The 19,642-nt window shown below is 44.6% G+C and overlaps 1 protein-coding gene across 3 annotated transcripts in view; it reads left to right on the forward strand.

Moving 5' to 3' along the window:
• NSD1 (nuclear receptor binding SET domain protein 1) overlaps positions 1–19,642 on the forward strand; it is a 155,735-nt gene that overhangs the window by 105,738 nt on the left and 30,355 nt on the right. For all 3 annotated transcript variants that reach the window (XM_029584125.1, XM_029584123.1, XM_029584124.1), the window contains 2 exons: positions 692–804; positions 1,058–1,327. In XM_029584125.1, the coding sequence (XP_029439985.1) occupies positions 692–804; positions 1,058–1,327 (383 nt within the window). The remainder of the gene's footprint in view (positions 1–691; positions 805–1,057; positions 1,328–19,642) is intronic.

The following is a 19,642-nucleotide window of genomic DNA, read 5'->3' on the forward strand; positions in this document are numbered from 1 at the left end:
CTGTTTACAGGATTCAATAGCAAATCATCCATAAACTGGTAAGAGATAGAGTCCATAAACTGATTGAGGATCTGGGTAGGCATAAGAAAATTACAGGATTTGCGATCGAACAGAATGGTAACAGAAGAAGGTTTCAAAGAAGGTTTTGGCAGAGGGGGGGAGAGAAGAGAGGAATGAGTAGTTTAACTAAGTATTAGCACGAGGGGAAGTAGAAGCACATTGTAAAAGGTAATGCAAAGTAAAAGTACTATACGCAGCTCAGGGGGTCGTCAGGGGGGTGGTTATCATAGGAAGGCTAGGCCTGTAGGAACAGCCAGGTTTTTAGCTTTTTTTTTAATTTGGGTGTAGAGGTTTCGGTGCGTAAGTCTGGGGGCATGGAGTTCCATAGGGTGGCAGATAAAGACCAAAATGGCCCACCCAGTCTGTCCAGTAATGTCTAGGGTTGTACTGCCACTCTGTGCAGGTTACCCCCATGCCTTCTGTTGAGGGTTGAAACTAGAGTTCTGAACAGGCTACTCCATGCAGAAGAGTTGAATTGATAAATAGCAAGAGGATGACGAGGCAGATGTGCCCTAGAGGTGCAGGGTGGAGAATGCCTGAGTCTCAGGATAACTGTTGTATACCTGTAGAAGTGCAGCACAGACATTGAGAGATTAAGGTTTTAGATGAATTCTCTGATCTCTGTTCTCAGCACTGCAGGCAGCTGCTTCAAGGTTTGAAGAGCTGAAGGCTCAAAAAGAGATAAGACAACTTCAGGAAGACAAAAAGAATGATAAGAAACCCCCTCCCTACAGACACATTAAGGTTAGTGCTGTGGCACCTGGCAGACTGTGCAGAGCTGTGGATATTTGATAGTCGTATGTTGCTAAGTAGAGCACAGCAGCATCATCAGACACGGTCTCTATCAGATATGCAGTGTCTGTGTAAGGAGAAGTGCAAGTCACTGCTTTTTTTTGTTTCCTATTTTTGTTTTTTTAATAGGTATGTTGAAACTTGTCTTTAAAGCAAATGCTGAGTTGTGTGATCAGATTAATTAGAGACGTGCCTGTCTTCCTAGGTGAATAGACCAGTAGGTAAGGTTCAGATTTTCACAGTTGACCTTTCTGAGATCCCACGTTGTAACTGCAAAGCCACAGACGAGAATCCGTGCGGCTTGGACTCCGAGTGCATCAATCGCATGCTCCTGTACGAGTGCCACCCTACGTTCTGCCCAACTGGAGAGCGCTGCCAGAACCAAGCATTCACCAAAAGACAGTACCCCGAGGTGGAGATCTTCCGAACACTAAGCCGTGGATGGGGTCTGCGCTGCAAAACAGACATTAAAAAGGTAAAGCCACGTTCCTTTGACTTGCACTATGGTCTCTGCCTTCTTACTGGCACGGCCATCGTTTTCCTGTTGCACAGGGAGTCCACGTAGCGCATAAGGAATCGGGTCAGATTCACAGAGGAGGGAAGCTTTGAAATCTCCATATTAAGGATCTTTCTGTGCAGTGTAAAGTTTCTAGCATGTATAAATCAATTTTTTTAGCTTTTTGATTGCAGAGAGATCCTTAGTTGACTTGCATTGATATTACAGGTAAGTGAATTGGCAGTGAAAGAAATCTAGATTCTCCAATAACAAACATACTCAATAGAAGTTCATTGAATCATGTGACCTTTTTCTCATCAGAGGAACAGTTGCACAACTTTTTAAGAAAGTGTTCAGCAGATGCAATTGCAGACTTATGTAACAGTGAGCCAACTGCTTTTCTCATGCTAGAAATGATACAAATCTAAGTGAACTTGGAAGATGTAATAGAACAAATTGAAAAACTCAAGAGTAGCAAATCACCTGGACCAGATAGTGCACATCCCAGAGTGCTGAATGAACTGACAAATAAAATTGCAGACTTAATACTAGCAATTTGTAAACTATCATTAAAATTGTCTTCAGTATCTGAAGATTGGAGAGTGGCTAAAATAATGCCAATTTTTAAAAAGGGTTCCAGGAATAATCCATGAAAGTACAGATCGGTGAGCCTGAAATCAGTTTCTACCTTTTTGTCTGGCACTATTATAAAGAACAAAATTGCTGAATATATAGATAGCCATAGTTTAATGGGACAAAGCCAACAAGGATTTAACCAAGGGAAGTCTTGCCTCACCAGTCTGATAGATTTTTTTGAAAGGGGGGTTAAAGGTGAGCCAGGTGATTCAGTGTATCTGGATTTTCAGAAAGCATTTGACAAAGTCCCTCATGAGAGATTCTTGAGAAATTAAAAAGTCGTGGGATAGGAAGCAATGTTCTATTGCAGATTGGGAACTGGTTACAGGATAGAAAACAGAGAGGCTAAATGGTCAGTTTTCTCAATGGAGAAAGGTGAATAGTGGACTGTCCTAGGTATCTGTACTGGGACCACTGATTTTTAACATATTTATAAGTGATCTGGAAATGGGAATGAATGAGGTGATCAAATTTGCAGATAATACACAATTATTCAAATTTAAATCACAAGAGGATTGTGAGAAATTGCAAGAGAACCTTACAATCCTGGGAGACTGGGCACTCACATAACAGATGAAATTGAATGTGGTCAAGTGGAAAGTGATGCACTTAAGAAAGCAACCCTAATTATAGCTACATAATACAAGGTTCCACATTAGGAGTCACCACCCAGGAAAAGGATCTAAGTATCATCAAGATAATGTATTGGAATCTCCTGTTCAGTGTGCAGCAGCAGCAGCCAAGAAAGCTAATTGAATGCTAAGAGTTATTAGGAAAGGAATGGAGAATAAAACAGAGAATATCACACTGCCTCTGTATCACTCCATGGTGCGACCTCATCTTGAGTATTGTGTGCAGCTCTGGTCACCACATCTCAAAAAAAATATAGCAGAATTAGAAAAGGTACAGAGAAGGGAAACCAAAATGATAAAGGGGATGGAACAGTTCCCCTATGAAGAAAGGCTGAAGAGGTTAGGGCTGTTCAGCTTGGAGAAGAGACGGCTGAGGGGAAATATGATAGAAGTCTATATAATAAGCGGATTAGACAGGGAAACGCTAATCAGTTTATTTGTTCAAAAAATAAAAGGACAGGGGACATACAGTGACGAGGTCCATATTCAAAAGCTATTTAGATGGATAACATAACAGTTATCCATTAAATGGCTTATCCAGCTACATTCAGCCCTTCTCTGGCTAAATTCTAAATTTAGCTGGATAAGAGGGGGGCATTCTGGGGAGGAGTGATAGCTGCATAAGTTAACCGGCTAACTGTGATATTCTGAGTTAGCCAGTTACTTTCTGCAGCTAACTCTGGTTGGGCCTTAGGGCTGTCCTAAACTTTTAAGATAGCTGGCTACATTCAATGGCGCAACTATGCTGCTGAATATACCCTGCTAATTAGCTGGTTATGTATGACCAGCTAACTAGCACAGCAGCTGAATATGGACCTCGACATTACTAAGCAGTAAATTTAAAACAAATTGAAAATCCTTTTTACTCGATGAATAATCAAGCTCTGGAATTAGTTGCCAGAGGATCTGGTGAAAGCTGTTAGTGTAGCTGATTTAAAAAAGGTTTGGACAAGTTCCTGGAGGAAAAGTCCATAAACCATTATTATGATGGGCTTGGGGAAATCTACTGTTTATCCCTGGAATGAGCAGCATGGAATTTATCGAACCTTTGAGATCCTGCCAGGTATGTATGACTTATTCGAAACAGGATACTGGGCTTGATGGACCATTTGGTCTGACTGAGTATGGCAACTCTTATGTTCATATTACAGGTCATCAGCAATAGCAATATGATCCAGGAGCCTTGCATGGCTCAAAGTATTAGGTATGAGAGAAGATGCACATGATAAGTTAGCCAATGTGCCATGCACAAGGGGAAACCTCTTTCTGGACAAAGTAAAGGAAGCTATAGATAGGATCAAGGATCATCAATACTGTATTGCTAACCTTGATACCGTGGAACATTCTTCACTAAAGAAATTCCAACATCAACCTTTCAGAAAGCACTGTTTCCTAGTGTGTAGCCAGATGGACTCAGGACCAATGGGTTTATGCTCCCCTGCCAGAAGTAGAAGACTGAGTCAGGTTTCAAAGCTGACGTCACCCTAGATACATCCCTGCAGTAGTGACCTCAGCTCGTCAGTATTTCTCCGGCTCCAGCAGATGTGGATATGCTTTCCCTATGGGGATTGCTGTATCTTTTGGAAGAAGAAATTCTATTTTTAAATTGAGCTCTGCTCTCCTGTGGTGATACCTAAAGGGCCATCCCCCAGTTGAGATTTCCTGAGTTGATTTCCGAGATCCCTCAGGAGGTTTACCTTGGTCCAGTAGCCAGTTCCCGGCATGGATTTTGCTGCTCAAGCATCTGAAAGGCAGTGGGTGCAGTGACTGTCAAAGCCCTCTCCCCTCACAGCCGGAGACAGTATCTGTACTCAGCTGGTAAGCACTGAGCCCAGGTAAGTTTAAAAAAAAAAAAGATTGATTTACTGATCCAGAGACGATTGGAGGGATTTCTGGTCTTCATGTTTGGCACGCTGTACTGACATCGTTCCTGCTTCCGTGGGAGTAAGGGGAATTGGGCCTCTGAGCAGGTTGAGCAGCCCCCGGTGGGCTAGGCCACGCTTCATGCACACTGCATAGTCGGCCTCATCGGCACCATCTTGTGCGCATTTCTGTGAGTGCGGCCCTAAGTAGGACATCGGTATGTGCAGTGTATCTGCTCTGTGTAGTATCTGTGGTGGGAGTTAGCAATCTGTGGTGGGAGTTAGCAATCTGTTGGTGTTTGAGGTAGTTGTGGGTGGATCCTTGGGCCGGTGGCAGATGACCACGCCCCCGGGGGAAGACCCGAGAGGGATCACCGGTCAGGCTCAGAGTATGGAGTCAGACACACACTAGTTCTTTTATTAGACAGTATATTGAACCACCAGAGGTGGCAGTAGTGAGCTGGAAGCCCCCGGCTGGGCTGTAGTCCCTCAGATACTGGAACCGCGATCCTGGATACTGAGCTGTAGAGAAACTGAATATAGTGAGTAGGCAGGGTATGCAGAGTTCAGGAACAAAACCTTGATGGTAACACTCACACAGTAGTCTCATGAAGCAGCCCAGGAGCTGGAATGAAGAAGGCCCTTGAGGATCGAGTACCTGGTTCCAGGGAAAGCTCTGAGAGAGAGAGATGGTGACTCACTGGTGTAGTAGCCAGCGATGACTTCCAGGCAGAAAAGGTATACAGTAACCAGTCCGGGAACATGGGCCCTCGAGGAGCGAGTAATCTGAGAAAATTCTTTTTCACTCAACGCACAATAAAGCTCTGGAATTTGTTGCCAGAGGATGTGGTTAGTGCAGTTAGTGTAGCTGGGTTCAAAAAAGGTTTGGATAAGTTCTTGGAGGAGAAGTCCATTAATGGCTATTAATCAATTATACTTAGGGAATAGCCACTGCTATTAATTGCATCAGTAGCATGGGATCTTCTTAGTGTTTGGGAAATTGCCAGGTTCTTGTGGCCTGGTTTTGGCCTCTGTTGGAAACAGGATGCTGGGATTGATGGACCCTCGGTCTGACCCAGCATGGCAATTTCTTATGTTCTTATGTTCCCTCGGGACCCTCTGTGCCAAGGCTGAAGGGTTTGAACAGGCCTCACCCACGCAGGCCCCTAAGTGTGGAGGAGGGCCCATATGATTCGTGGGAAGATGACTCTTCTGAGTCATCTTCTGAAGACTCTGGGGACCTCCTCTCAGAACCTTCACCATCAGAGGAACGGCAACTGTATCCCCCAGAGGACCTCTTTTGCCAGGTTTGTCAAGGCCATGGCTAAAGCCATCCCCTTCCAACTCCTCACTGAGGAGGATGCATGACATAAGATGCTGGAAGTTCTCCAGTTCGTCGATGCACGTAAGGAGAATAGTGGCTGTTCCTATCCATGACAGCTTTAAGGATCTTCTCCTCAGGATGTGGGAACACCCGATTTCAATTTGTCAGGTAAATAGGAAGTTGGACGCCACCTACCTGGTGCAACAGGCCTTGAGAAATGCCATCTCCCCCCACTAATCTGTAGTGGTGGATTCCGCTCTCAAAAAAGCCAAGTGTTCCTGCACCCATTCCTCCGCTGCCCCCCCCCCCCCCCCCCAGGGCAAGACCATCAGGAGCTGGATGCCTTAGATAGGAAATTTTTTTTCAGGGTGCTAGGCTCATCACCCGAATCGTCTCCTACCAGTTATACATGACCCAGTACAACCGAAACCTGTGGAAGCAGGTCCAGGAACTTGCAGAGCGCCTACCGCAGCAGCAACAGGAGTCGTTCTCTGCTGTTGTACAACAGGGTCTGGAAGTCGGAAAACACAAGGTGAAATCCACCTACGATGTTTTTGAAACAGCAGCCCAGGTGGCCGCCGTATGCATTGGCGCCCGTAGGATGGCCTGACTTTGGTGTTCCAACCTTTGTCCAGAGGTCCAGGAGAGGTTGGCTGACCTCCCTTGTACAGGGGAATAATTTTTTGGGGATAAGGTCAGAGCCATGGTAGCCCAGCTGAAGGATCGAGGTAGGGGAACATATGTACTCCCTGACGTCTGAGGTGGGCAGCAACCACTACCAGGCACTTGGTGAAGACTCAAGGAGCCGATGCCAAGCCAAACGGCAGTACCCTAAACTGGTAGTGAACTTGCTTGACCACAAAGCGGCGATACTTTCTGTATGAGGAGAAGATGGCAATGTAGGCATCTTTGAGATCGAGGGAACAGTCTGTCTCCTCTCCTGAGGAGCGGTATCAGAGTGCCCAGAGAGAACATTTTGAACTTTTCTCTGTGAAGGAATTTGTTTGAGAATGAGGTGTAGGCCCTCAGTTCTCTTTGATATCAGGAAATACCTCGAATAAAACCCCTGCCCTTGCTGATAGGGAACGGGTTTGACAAATGCAGTTCACAAGTACCTGGTAGATCCCATGAAACAGATCTATCTCCTGTTACTCCCAGAGATAACAATAACTTTCTTTAGTCTTCATGGCTAATAATGTTTTGTCGACCTTTCCTCCAGGACCTTGACCAAATCTCACTATGTTAATTGACTAGACCACGTCCTCTGGTAGCAGATTCTAGAACTCGATGATGTGTGCTGATGGAAAAAGTACTTTCTATGATTTGTTTTAAATTTGCTGGTTGTTTCATGGAGTATCCCCTTGAATTAGTATTGTAAGATGTGGCCCCTATGGGACCATCTCCCTAGTCCCAGGTCCCACTCTGTTGGATCCAAAATGAGGAAACAATAATGGAGTCACATAAGATTTATCCAAGTTCACCACATTAATTGCTTATTTTGTATAGCTGGACAAATAACTCTAAAACAACAAAATTCAGATTATCTTGCTTTCATTCCACCCCTCTCTGTTGGCTTTCTGCTTTGTCTTCTAGCTTCTGATATAAGAAATGTGTGTGAAACCGTGTATGTGTGTGCGAGACACTTTCTCACGGAATGCATCTGTATGAAAGGGCAGAAGTTGACTGCCTACCTTCGTGAGACAAATCCAATCTCCAAGCCTTAGATAGAAAGAAGCAAATCATATTAGAATGATCCTAAATGGAATGGCGAATAAAATGGAAAATGCTTTTTTCAATGCCACTGCACACTGAGCGAGGATTTCAGCATTGTCCATAAGGACTCCAAGGTTCTTTTCCTGGGTGGTGACTCCCAATACAGGTCATTGTGTACCTGTAGTTGAGATTATTTTTCCTATGTGCATCATTTTGCATTTTTCCACATTAAATGTCATCAGCGACTTCTGGTGTTGCTGTGAACCTAAAAAGATGCACATGGCTGAGCTCCAGTCTTGAATTTGCTAATTTAAACCTTTGAATCACTTATCTACATTTGGACTGGATATGTTCCTCTATAAAGAGTCATCCACTTGCTTTATCCTAGAACTGTGGGCTGATTAGTGAAGTAAAACAAAAAAAATGTCTGAGAAGGCTGCAAATGCTGGATTTTCAGAAGGAGTTTGACAAAGTTCCTCATGAGAGGCTTCTAGGAAAAGTAAAAAGTCATGGGATAGGAGGCAATGTCCTTTCATGGATTACAAACTGGCTAAAAGACAGGAAACAGAGTAAGATTAAATGGTCAATTTTCTCATTGGAAGGGAGTGGGCAGTGGAGTGGCTCAGGGTTCTGTATTGGGACCCTTACTTTTCAATATATTTATAAATGATCTGGAAAAAAATACTACGAGTGAGGTAATACAAAATTGTTCAGAGTAGTTAAATCACAAGCAGATTGTGATAAATTGCAGGAAGACATTCTGAGACTGGAAAATTGGGCATCCAAATGGCAGATGAAATTTAATGTGGATAAGTGCAAGGTGATGCATATAGGGAAAAATAACCCTTGCTGTAGTTACACAATGTTAGGTTCCATATTAGGAGCTACCACCCAAGAAAGAGATCTAGATGTCATAGTGGATAACACATTGAAATCATCGGTTCAGTGTGCTGCGGCAGTCAAAAAAGCAAACAGAATGTTGGGAATTATTAGGAAGGGAATGGTGAATAAAACGGAAAATGTCATAATGCCTCTGTATCGCTCCATGGTGAGACCGCACCTTGAATACTGTGTACAATTCTGGTCGCCGCATCTCAAAAAAGATATAATTGCGATGGAGAAGGTACAGAGAAGGGCTACCAAAATAAGGGGAATGGAACAGCTCCTCTGAGGAAAGACTAAAGAGGTTAGGGCTTTTCAGCTTGGAGATGACTGAGGGGGGGATATGATAGAGGTGTTTAAAATCATGAGAGGTCTAGAACGGGTTAATATGAATCGGTTATTTACTCTTTCGGATAATAGAAAGACTAGGGGGCACTCCATGAAGTTAGCATGTGGCACATTTTAAAACTAATTGGAGAAAGTTCTTTTTCACTCAACGGACAATTAAACTCTGGAATTTGTTGCCAGAGGATGTGGTTAGTGCAGTTAGTGGATTGGATAAGTTCTTGGAGGAGAAGTCCATTACCTGCTATTAATTAAGTTGACTTACAGAATAGCCACTGCTATTATTAGCAACAGTAGCATGGGATAGACTTAGTTTTTGGGTAATTGCCAGCTTCTTATGGCCTGGATTGGCCACTGTTGGAAACAGGATGCTGGGCTTGATGGACCCTTGGTCTGACACAGTATGGCATTTTCTTATGAGAGAAATCCTTAGATCCTGCCTTGGAGGAGGAAGTGGATGCTGAAGTATCAGATACAGTGGGTAATAATGCCTACATGCATAAAGTGACGGAAACCTTCACCTCAAAAATCAACCAAAAGCTTGATACTCGCTTGGGTATAATTGTAGATAAAGTAGCCCAGCTAATGGAGGCAGTCTGGGTTAATTCGTTTCGACTTGATGGAATGGAAATGTAGGTTTCGGACCTTGAGGATTCGTTAACAGCTGCACAAGTGAAACACGATTACATCAATAATTCAAAACTCCATTCTTTATAAATTGGATGACCTCAAGAATCGCTCAAGGTGTAACAACCTATGAATATTGGGCATCCCAGAAAAACTTGAAGGTTCTGACCCTGTCTCATTCTTTGCGAAATAGCTGCCGTATCTGCTGGAGGTGCAATGTAACCATGGCACCATGAAAATCGATTGTGCGCCTCGCGCTCTTGCCCCAGCACCATCAGCGGGGGAGGTAGGCCTCGTGCCGTGATAATCTGCATGCAAAACCTCGCCAACAAGCAACGGATTCTGAAAGCTGCACAAGAGGCTGGTGAGTTGCAAATTCAGGGCAACAGAATAATGATTTTTCAGGTTATTTCTATCTATCTCCAAAAGAAGCAGCAAGAATTTGGTGGAGTAAAGAAGTAATTTCAAAAAAATGGGGCTCTGTTATGTGCTGATGTACCCATCTAAGTTGCAGAGGATAGTGAATGGAAAAGCAACGATTTGCCCCATTGTAAAGGCCGCTGCAAAATTATCTAAAATTCAGGAATCTGTTTCCCCAAATGCAAATGACTGACAACTGACTAGCATATGTTCAAGTGGCTGTAATTATAGGCGGGAGCAGCCATCTAAGGGGAGCTGGTTGTAACAGAATTCTCCCATGGGAATCTTCGGATTGTTTAAGTGTGATGGTTTCTTTTGTACTTTGACGGTGATAGCGATGTTATTTGTGATCCGGCTGGAACTGGAGGTAAAATGGACTCAGCGAGAGTTGCCAGCTGTTTATACAGGGATGGAAAATGTCAATGTGACTGATGAGTTTCACATGGATGATTGTGGCCGCAGTGCTGTTCTTAGTTTTCCAGACTGGACATAGCAAAGCTTATCTGCTCAGATGCTTTTTGAGCAGTATTTCATTTTTTCTTTTATTTTGTAACTATTGGAGGCAGGTTTTGGTTCAAGTCTCTCAGACCATCACTGACATGCTGATTTTATCTTTATACCAATTATGGGGATTTTTTTTATTAATAGGATCTGGACCTCCATATTTTGGACTTTCATGCTGACTCTCTTTAAAGTGCTGATTTTTTTATTTTTTTTATAATGAATATTTTATTTCTTAATATATGACATTGCAATAGAGTACAGTTTTTGTGCTGTAAAGGTTGAGGTTCATGGTTTGGGATGGGGGTGGAGATGGATTGGTTACCCTCTCCCTTTGGCCAGGAGTATATTCCTGCTGGGGGGAAAGGTGTCATCTAAGGATGCTTCTTCCTGGAGGGTCGAGGAGAGGGAGGGAAGTACCCTGACTAGGACTTTCACCCACTTTGATTAGTGTGCAGGTTTTGCTTTGGGAAGGGGTGGGGAGCATACATTATATTTTTGTTACATTTGAGAGAGTCATTCGAGGGCTATCTTCTCTAAAGATGGGTGGTGTTCACAAAGCGTCTTTTGGTGGTGCATCCCTGGGATGGTTTCTTCTGTGTGCTAGTATTAGGATAATGTAATGGGTACTCAGATTAATATCTTTTTTTGGAATGTGCATGGCATCTCCTCTCCTATTAAGAGGCAGCGTATACTTCAATATACAAAAAAATAAAAACCCCAAGGCCCAAATAGTTCTGCTACAGGAGACTCATCTCACCAAATCAGAGCATGAGAAGTTACGATCTGACTGGATAGATCAGATATACTTCATTTAATTCCCATAGGAGGGAGGTGTGTTTGTTAATAAATATACACCTTCCGCTGGTGGTTACGCAATCGAGGGTCATTATGTAATACTGAGCTGCACTTGGGATACTCACCCCTTTTTTGTACTTAATATATACGGCCTGAACTCCAGTCAACAGGATTTCTTTACTCCCTGCTGGTTCTTGATTCTGCTGCCTTAATCATAGGGGGTTCTGGAATTTGTCTCCTCTGGGGGAGGAGGCTTCTCCTAAAGGTGGCTACAAGGACACTTTCCAATTGGTGGATATTTGGAGGGAACATAACCCTCAGGGATGGGACTTCATGCATTATTTGCACAGACACAAGTCCTATAGCAGAATTGATTATTTTTTATGTTTTGCTGGAATGCAACCTCTGATTAACAGGATATATATATTGTCATGTAATCTTTCAGGTTACCATCCTATCTGGATGTCCCTAGTTCATGTTCCCACCCCAGATCAATCCAGATTCCTGGGTTTTGTCTTTCTACCACCAGATGGGGACAGAGGAGAAAAGCTTTACTGACACTGCTATGTAACACTGTAGTCCCTCACTATTTCTCTGACTCCAACAGATGGTAAAACCTGTACTCTAGGGGTGTTTAAAAAAATGTTAGAACAGAAGATAGGATATTTCAGTTGTGAGGTTTCTGATTGTACCATCCCCCCTGGTTGAGGCAGCCGAGCAGGGGGTTGATGATCCTTTATGCAGGCTTGGAATGAAGAACTTTGAAAACTGGTGGTCCAGTTCCCTCGTTGACTTGGCTGACTATCCGATGCAGCATTGACCTCTGCAGCGCTCCTTTCTGGAAAGTATAATGCCCTTTCCTTGTTTAATAAAGACCTGCCATTCATGTGAAGAAATGCATACACTTCTTTCCATGGTGGGGCTGTGCTCCAGATGTGTCTCCTGGGTTGAGGGTACCTCGGGGAGAAAGAGCAGCTTTGGCAGGGAGTCGTTCGACACAGTCAGCTGCAGCGGGTCAGGAGACCACATAGGTTAGCACAGGAACAGTGGCCATTTTGAAGTAGTTTTCGGTGGCGGGAGAAGCTCTAGCCCAGAGAGGGGATTCTCCTCCTCCTCCATAATCCCTAGCTGTTCAGAGTTCTGAGGGCTTCAGGGGGGAGTCTGAAGAAGTGGATGCAGATGTGGATGATCTGTATGAAGGGGATTCAGATGACTCATAGGATTTTTCTTTGGAATTTATATTACTCCTGCATAGAGCCTTTATTGCCAGGAAGGCAGCTGGGGGAAGCAATTGAGGTTGCAAACTGGCACTAGATCCACTAAAAGACAAAAAGTGAACTCAAGACATGGCTCTACGAGAGTCCAGTGAGTCCTAGGCCTAGCAGGATGGCAGGACGGTTCCAGAGAGGACTCGGAAGACTCAGATGCAGGGGGTGAACCGGCGAAGCTGATCCAGATGAGAATCTAGAGGAAGACATGATGCAAGATTTTTCAAATTGTGATGAGGTGCCAGTAGTAGAGGGGGATGTCCACCTATTTAGAAAAGAGGCATTGTGGCCTCTCATACCACATGATTTGTCAGAGCTGGGCATTAAGCTGTCAGATCGAGAGAGAGTGGACCCGGTCCAGCAAAAACCTTCCCCTTCCAAAGTCAGTGAAGAAGTTGGTGGTCCATGAATGGGATACTCTGGAGACTAGTCTGAAGGTGAGCCGAGTAATGGCAGAGTTCTGCCCTCTTCCAGAAGATATGCTTGTGCTGTTAGATACATCCACCTTTGGAAGCATTATCTCAGCAGTGACCAAGAAATCCACCATCCCAGTAGCAGGGTCTGTGGCACTGAGAGACGCGCAGGACCCAAAATTTGGAAATTTTTGAGATTTCGTTGTTGGGCATTTGTACTGCAGTGTTGCAGCAGTTTTATGCAGAGAGTACGTTTGCATTGGAGAGCACTTTCAGTTTCGGGTCCTTCATTCTGGGCTCAATATGGCGCTGTGGACTTACAGCAAGGTAATGGTGGTGGTGCCGGCAGCTCTTTGGAAGGAAAGTATTCTGGTACATCCATAACTTGGACGATTGGCTTATTTGGGCAAAGTCAGAAGTCTTATGTCAGCAGACGATACAGCGGGTTCTGAGCATGTTATGTTCTCTGGGCTGGGTAGTGAACCTGACAAAGATCAACCTAGTGCCCTCCCAGTCTTTGGAGTATCTGGGGGTGCGATTCAACACCAGGTGGGCAGGGTGTTTCTGTCAGTGGGCAGGATGATGAAGCTGCAGACCCAAGTTCACTGATTGTTACATCTCTCGATACCTAGAGTTTGGGATTATTTGCAAATCGATGGCATCTGCGCTGGATCTAGTTCTCTGGGCATTCGCACACATGAGGCCTCTTCAGAAGCTGCTTTTCTCCTGCTGGAACCCTTCATCAGAGGACTTTCACATTATTACCTCTCGAGGGGGAGTCCAAAAACAGTTTTCATGGTGGCTTTCTCTTCCCAATTTAAGAACATGACATAAGAACATAATAAATGCCATACTTCGTCAGACCAAGGGTCCATCAAACCCAGTATCCTGTTTTCAGCAGTGGCCAATCCAGGCCATAAGAACCTGGCAAGTACCCAAAAACTAAGTCTATTCCATGTAACCATTGCTAATGGCAGTGGCTATTCTCTAAGTGAACTTAATAGCAGGTAATGGACTTCTCCTCCAAGAACTTATCCAATCCTTTTTTAAACACAGCTATACTAACTGCACTAACCACATCCTCTGGCAACAAATTCCAGAGTTTAATTGTGCGTTGAGTAAAAAAGAACTTTATCCGATTTACTTCTCTCACTAACAAACAACATCTTAAGAGGTTTTGATAATAGCAAACATTACATCCTTATAATGCTAGACTTATCTGCAGCCTTTGATACGGTAAACCACCAAACACTACTAAAAAGATTTGAAGAAATTGGATTATGTGACAAAACAATAAACTGGTTCAGATCATACCTCAGCAAAAGGTTCTTTCAAGTCCAGATAGAAAATACACTATCAGAAAAATTTAAGCTCGAAACAGGAGTACCTCAGGGTTCAGCTTTGTCTGCCACCCTCTTTAACATACGGTATATATGCTGCCCTTATGCCATCTGCTAGCAGGCCTAGGGATAATACATTACATCTACGCAGACGACATTCAATTAATTTTACCAATAGACGACACAATCGAAAAAACACTAGGTCTTGCAAACATGTACCTAGACATAATAAAACAACTACTAACCCAAATGGAACTGGTTATTAACATTGACAAAACTGAATTCCTACACCTTGAAAGAAAACATACTGAAATTATTCAAACCCCAATAACTCTTAAGAAATAACCAGAAATAGCCGAAAAAGTAAGAAATCTGGGAATAATTATGGATTCAGAAATCAATCTAAAGCAACACATATCCTTAAGTAAGGGAAGGATACGCAAAACTTATGGTCCTCAGAAGATTGAAACCATTACTCACACCTGTCCATTTCAGAACAGTATTACAAACACTTGTTTTTTCCAGCACTGATTACTGCAATGCACTTTTACTAGGACTCCCTAGCACATCAATAAGACCACTCCAAATACTTCAGAATACTGCAGCCAGAATATTGATGGGAAAAAAGAGGAGGGACCATATAACTGAAACTTTAGCAGACTTACATTGGTTGCCCATTGAATACAGGATAAAATACAAGGCCTTATGCACCATACACAAACTAATCTACCTTATAAATGGCCTGTGACCGACGGCCCGCAAATGCGCAGTAGAGACCAGCTCTACCGCGCATGTGCGGGCGAGCACGTCGCTCTGAGGCAGCTTCAGAAAGAAAAAAAAATGGCGGCGTCCAGTGGCAGCAGCGGGCGGCGGCGGCGGTACCGGCAGCGGGCGGCGACGGCGGTAGTGAGCGGCGGCGGTGGCGACGGCGGTAGCGGGCGGTAGCGAGGGAGGGAGAAGAGAGAGAGAGGGAGGGAGGGACGGAGAGAGAGAGTGGGAGGGAGTGACTGAGTGAGAGGGAGGGATTGAGTGAGGGGGAGGGACTGAGTGAGAGGGAGAGGGGGGACTGAGGGAGGGAGTGGGACTGGGAGAGAGAGGGAGGGAGTGGGACTGAGGGAGAGTGAGTGGGACTGAGTGAGTGAGAGGGAGGGGGGGGAGGGAGTGACTGAGTGGGAGGGAGGGATTGAGTGAGGGGGAGGGACTGAGGGAGGGAGTGGGACTGAGGGAGAGAGAGGGAGGGAGGGAGTGGGACTGAGGGAGAGGAGGGAGGGAGTGGGACTGAGGGAGAGGACGGAGGGAGTGGGGACTGAGTGAGAGTGAGTGGGACTGAGTGAGTGAGAGGGAGTGAGAGAGGGGGGAGGGAGTGAGTGAGACTGAGTGGGAGGGAGGGACTGAGTGATAGGAGAGGGAGGGTGGGGAGGAGTGGGTGAGGGAGGGGGTGGTGAAGAGTGAGGGGAGAGAGAAAGAGGGGGAGGTGAGAGACAGAGGGATGTAGCCCGTTTTAACGGGCTTAACGGCTTGTATATGATAAAGAAGCAGACTGGCTAAACACAGCTCTTCGAGTCCACGTTCCACAAAGAAACATTCGCTCAGCTAACAAAGCACTACTAACAATCCCTTCAGTAAAATCAGCAAAACTAACCCAAGTAAGAGAACGGGCCTTATCACTAGCCGGACCCATTCTATGGAACACAATGCCCACTGAAATCAGGTTACAGAGTGATCTCAAATCTTTTAAGAAAACCTTAAAGACATGGCTCTTTAAACAAGTCTTTCCTAAAGAGACGGGAGGGTAGAGAGACAATAAGTACAGAGAAGCGCAGATGAGAATGAACACAACAAAAAGTGCATGATCCTACAACTAAGAAGTAAACCAAAAAGAAAAAGTAACTCAATAATACATTGGGACTAGACCATCACTACTCAAACATTGATTTTATTAATGAATTTGTAACCGTACTTAATTGGCACCTGTTAAAATGTATGATAACCTACCTATACATACCTTACTTTGTGCCTATTTGTAAACCATTGCGATGGTACATTTATTTATTTATCATGTCCCTTTCCAGGTCATTTATAAATACATTAAAAGCACCGGTCCAAGTACGGATCCCTGAGGCCCTCCACTGTTTACCTTTTTCCAATGTGAAAATGGACCATTTAATCCTATTCTCTATTTCTTGTCTTTTAACCAGCTTGCAATCCACAAAAGGACCTCACCTCCTATCCCATGACTTTTTAGTTTTCTTAGAAGCCTCTCATGCGGAACTTTCAAATGCCTTCTAAAAATCTAAATACACCACATCTGCTGGTTCACCTATGTCCACATGTTTATTCACCCCTTCAAAAAAATGTAGAGGATTTGTGAGGCAAGAGGTCTAGAACGGGTAGATGTGAATCGGTTATTTACTCTTTCAGATAGTAGAAACACTAGGGGGCACTCCATGAAGTTAGCATGGGGCACATTTAAAACTAATCGGAGAAAGTTCTTTTTTACTCAACGCACAATTAAACTCTGGAATTTGTTGCCAGAGGATGTGGTTAGTGCAGTTAGTGTAGCTGTGTTTAAAAAAGGATTGGATAAGTTCTTGGAGGAGAAGTCCATTACCTGCTATTAAGTTCACTTAGAGAATAGCCACTGCCATTAGCAATGGTTACATGGAATAGACTTAGTTTTTGGGTACTTGCCAGGTTCTTATGGCCTGGATTGGCCACTGTTGGAAACAGGATGCTGGGCTTGATGGACCCTTGGTCTGACCCAGTATGGCATTTTCTTATGTTCTTATGTTCTTACTAGAGTCCATAGGCCCAACCTTGCTCCCTCCAACCTATCTCGGGGAAGCTTCTGCCCTCGGGAACAAGGGAGGAGAACAGACCATTGCCTCGCCTCCCACTCTACTCCCCCTTCAGAGACACCATAGGCAGAGGGGATGTTCCAACATGAGCAAAAGCTGTAATAGTCATATTGCTTTGAGCATCTAAATAGCATTGACATAGACGGAGAGAGAGTGAGGGCTGAATTGCTATCAGACACAAGCCTCACAGATAGCAAGGCGCTTGGACCTGTTCATCCCTGGCGCCTAGCTCTCCTGAACTTTGGCTCTAGGTGGGCATACGAATACCACCCGGGCGTACACGCATATTCCTTCAGGATGCTCAAGACAAGTACGTGCGCAATACGTGCTTGTATAGGTCGCGGTCGTATGCGCACAAGTATCTGCGGAAATACACACTCCAGTTTAGGTCTTAGACGTACACGCTCAAATCTAGGAAGTGTCCTTAAGCGCACAGGTCCCAGCACATGCAACTGCCACAAGAATGCACGCACACACCTATGCACGCGAAAAAAGAACTGCTGCAGTGGCCTGCCACGCAGCTAAGTAAAGCCTGCCTGTACCTACAGCACGTTTAGGCCCAGATCCATTTAACATCATCACTGAAAATCATTGGCCTGAAGAGCTTCTCAGCAGCTCAGGCCTCTTGGCTGGCTAAGAATCCATGGAGACTGGGGCCAAGAGCCAGCATCTCACTAAACACGCTTTGTGCATAAGCAAATTAAAACCGGCAGAAGACGTCCAACCCCTCCTCCGTGGAAGGGCCTCTCTGCACTTCTGTGGGACAGGGAACTGCCGGTGATAGTTGAGGAGGGGATTCTCCTGCTTTTCCCGCCAACACTGCTAGGGAATCTAAAATGACTGCCATTTCTGCGCTGATGGGGAAAGCCTCAGCGCTAGACCCCGTCGCCCATGAGGCTTGTTCTATTGGTGCGGCCATGTTTGACGCAGATCCCCAAACGCTTTTGCTGCACGAACACACTGTTCCTCACTACACCTGCGGCACCACCAGCACCTCAATGGTTAGCAGGGGAACAGTCCCTCAGCACCATGGAGCCAACACCTGGACTCCTCCGCAGGCAGAGAAGCTGCTGAAAAATCCCATCACTGAGCTCCCCGAGCTGCTGAGGTAGCCCTCGTCCCCCCTGGAACCCTGATGATGCACAGATTCCTCTATCGAGTTCCCTGTTCTCTTTTTTTTTTTTTTTTTTAAACACTCTGAGAACAAATAAAGATTCATAGAAACTAATACTTTCCTTTGGTGCAGAAGTTCAGGTTCCAGGAGCGCAGGCTGTGTGGGAAATCAGAAAAGAGCCAGACTTACAATACCTACTCCCTAGAATGGAACTTAGAGCTGCTAGCAGAAAAAAAAAGAAAATCAGCCAAATTAAAAAAGAGAACGACTAAAAGAAAACAGCTGCCCTGAGGCTGAGCTGCCTCAGCAGCCTTGTGAAGGGGAGGGATCTGAACCACCAGATTTACACACCTCTGAAGAAAGGAGCAAGCAAACAAAAGGGTTACCAGCCCCCAGTTTATCCACCTCAACCAGACAGGGAAAAATCCTCTAGGACCCAAAAAAACCCTGGGAGGAAGGCTCATAAATCCAAAACAGTCTCCTGACTGCAGAACTGCAGGTTTTGCACCTTCTACCATCTGCTGGAGACAGAGAAATACCGGGTGGGAACTGCAGGTGTCCCACTGGGTTATTTAAAGTGTCAGGGAGACTCTCTGTCTCCATCTGCTGGCAGGGAGGCAAAACCCAGGAGTCTGGACTGATCTGGGTACGTACAGGGAAATGTCTTCAATGATAAGGCCCCAAGATATTTCTGTGTTAGACTTTAGTTTTATGTTCTGAGAGATTCATGAAAGAATGAGGTATTGCATGTTCTCATTGTTGCCACAATATCTTGGAATATGCTTCCTAGAAAAATAAGTCAGACTGAAGACTACAGTCTTTCCAGTAAGAAGATAGACATTTATTTTATTTATTTTATTTAAAATTTTTATATACCGGCATTCATGTTGCAAACACATCATGCCGGTTTACATATAACAGGGGTGTACAGTGAACAATTCAATAACCTATTTGTGTAGAAGGAAGCAGTTACAAATAACAAGGTAATAGAACTGGGAGGAGAGAAGAAAAGGGAGAGAATAACATTAGGTATAGGTATTTACATTAGTAATAACATTTTTACATGTGGAAGTGGTAGAATCTGGCTGAATAGAATTAATCGGTGTCCGGGAAAGCTTTTTTAAACAGCCAGGTCTTAAGTCTCTTCCTGAAGGTTGGGAGGCTGGGCTCCTGTCTAAGGTCCGGTGGGATGGAGTTCCATAGAAGGGGGCCGGCTGTTGAAAAGGCCCGATCTCTCAAGGTAATGTGTTTGGTAGTTTTGGCTGGGGGCACTTGAAGAGATCCTCTGAGTGTGTCTCTTGTTGGTCTGGAGGAGTTATAAATTTGGAATGGGACTTGTAAGTCGAGTGGGGTGTGTTGATGGATGGTTTTGTATATTATGGAAAGAGATTTGTAGAGGATTCTAAAGTGAACAGGCAACCAGTGGAGATCTTTTAGGATTGGAGATATATGGTCCCTCCTCCTGGAGTTTGTCAGTAATCTTGCCGCAGCGTTTTGTAACATCTGGAGGGGTCTAGTATAGGAGGAAGGTAGGCCCAGAAGGATAGAGTTACAGTAATCG

This window comes from Rhinatrema bivittatum, chromosome 18 (genome assembly GCF_901001135.1).
Source record: "Rhinatrema bivittatum chromosome 18, aRhiBiv1.1, whole genome shotgun sequence".
NCBI lineage: Eukaryota > Metazoa > Chordata > Amphibia > Gymnophiona > Rhinatrematidae > Rhinatrema > Rhinatrema bivittatum.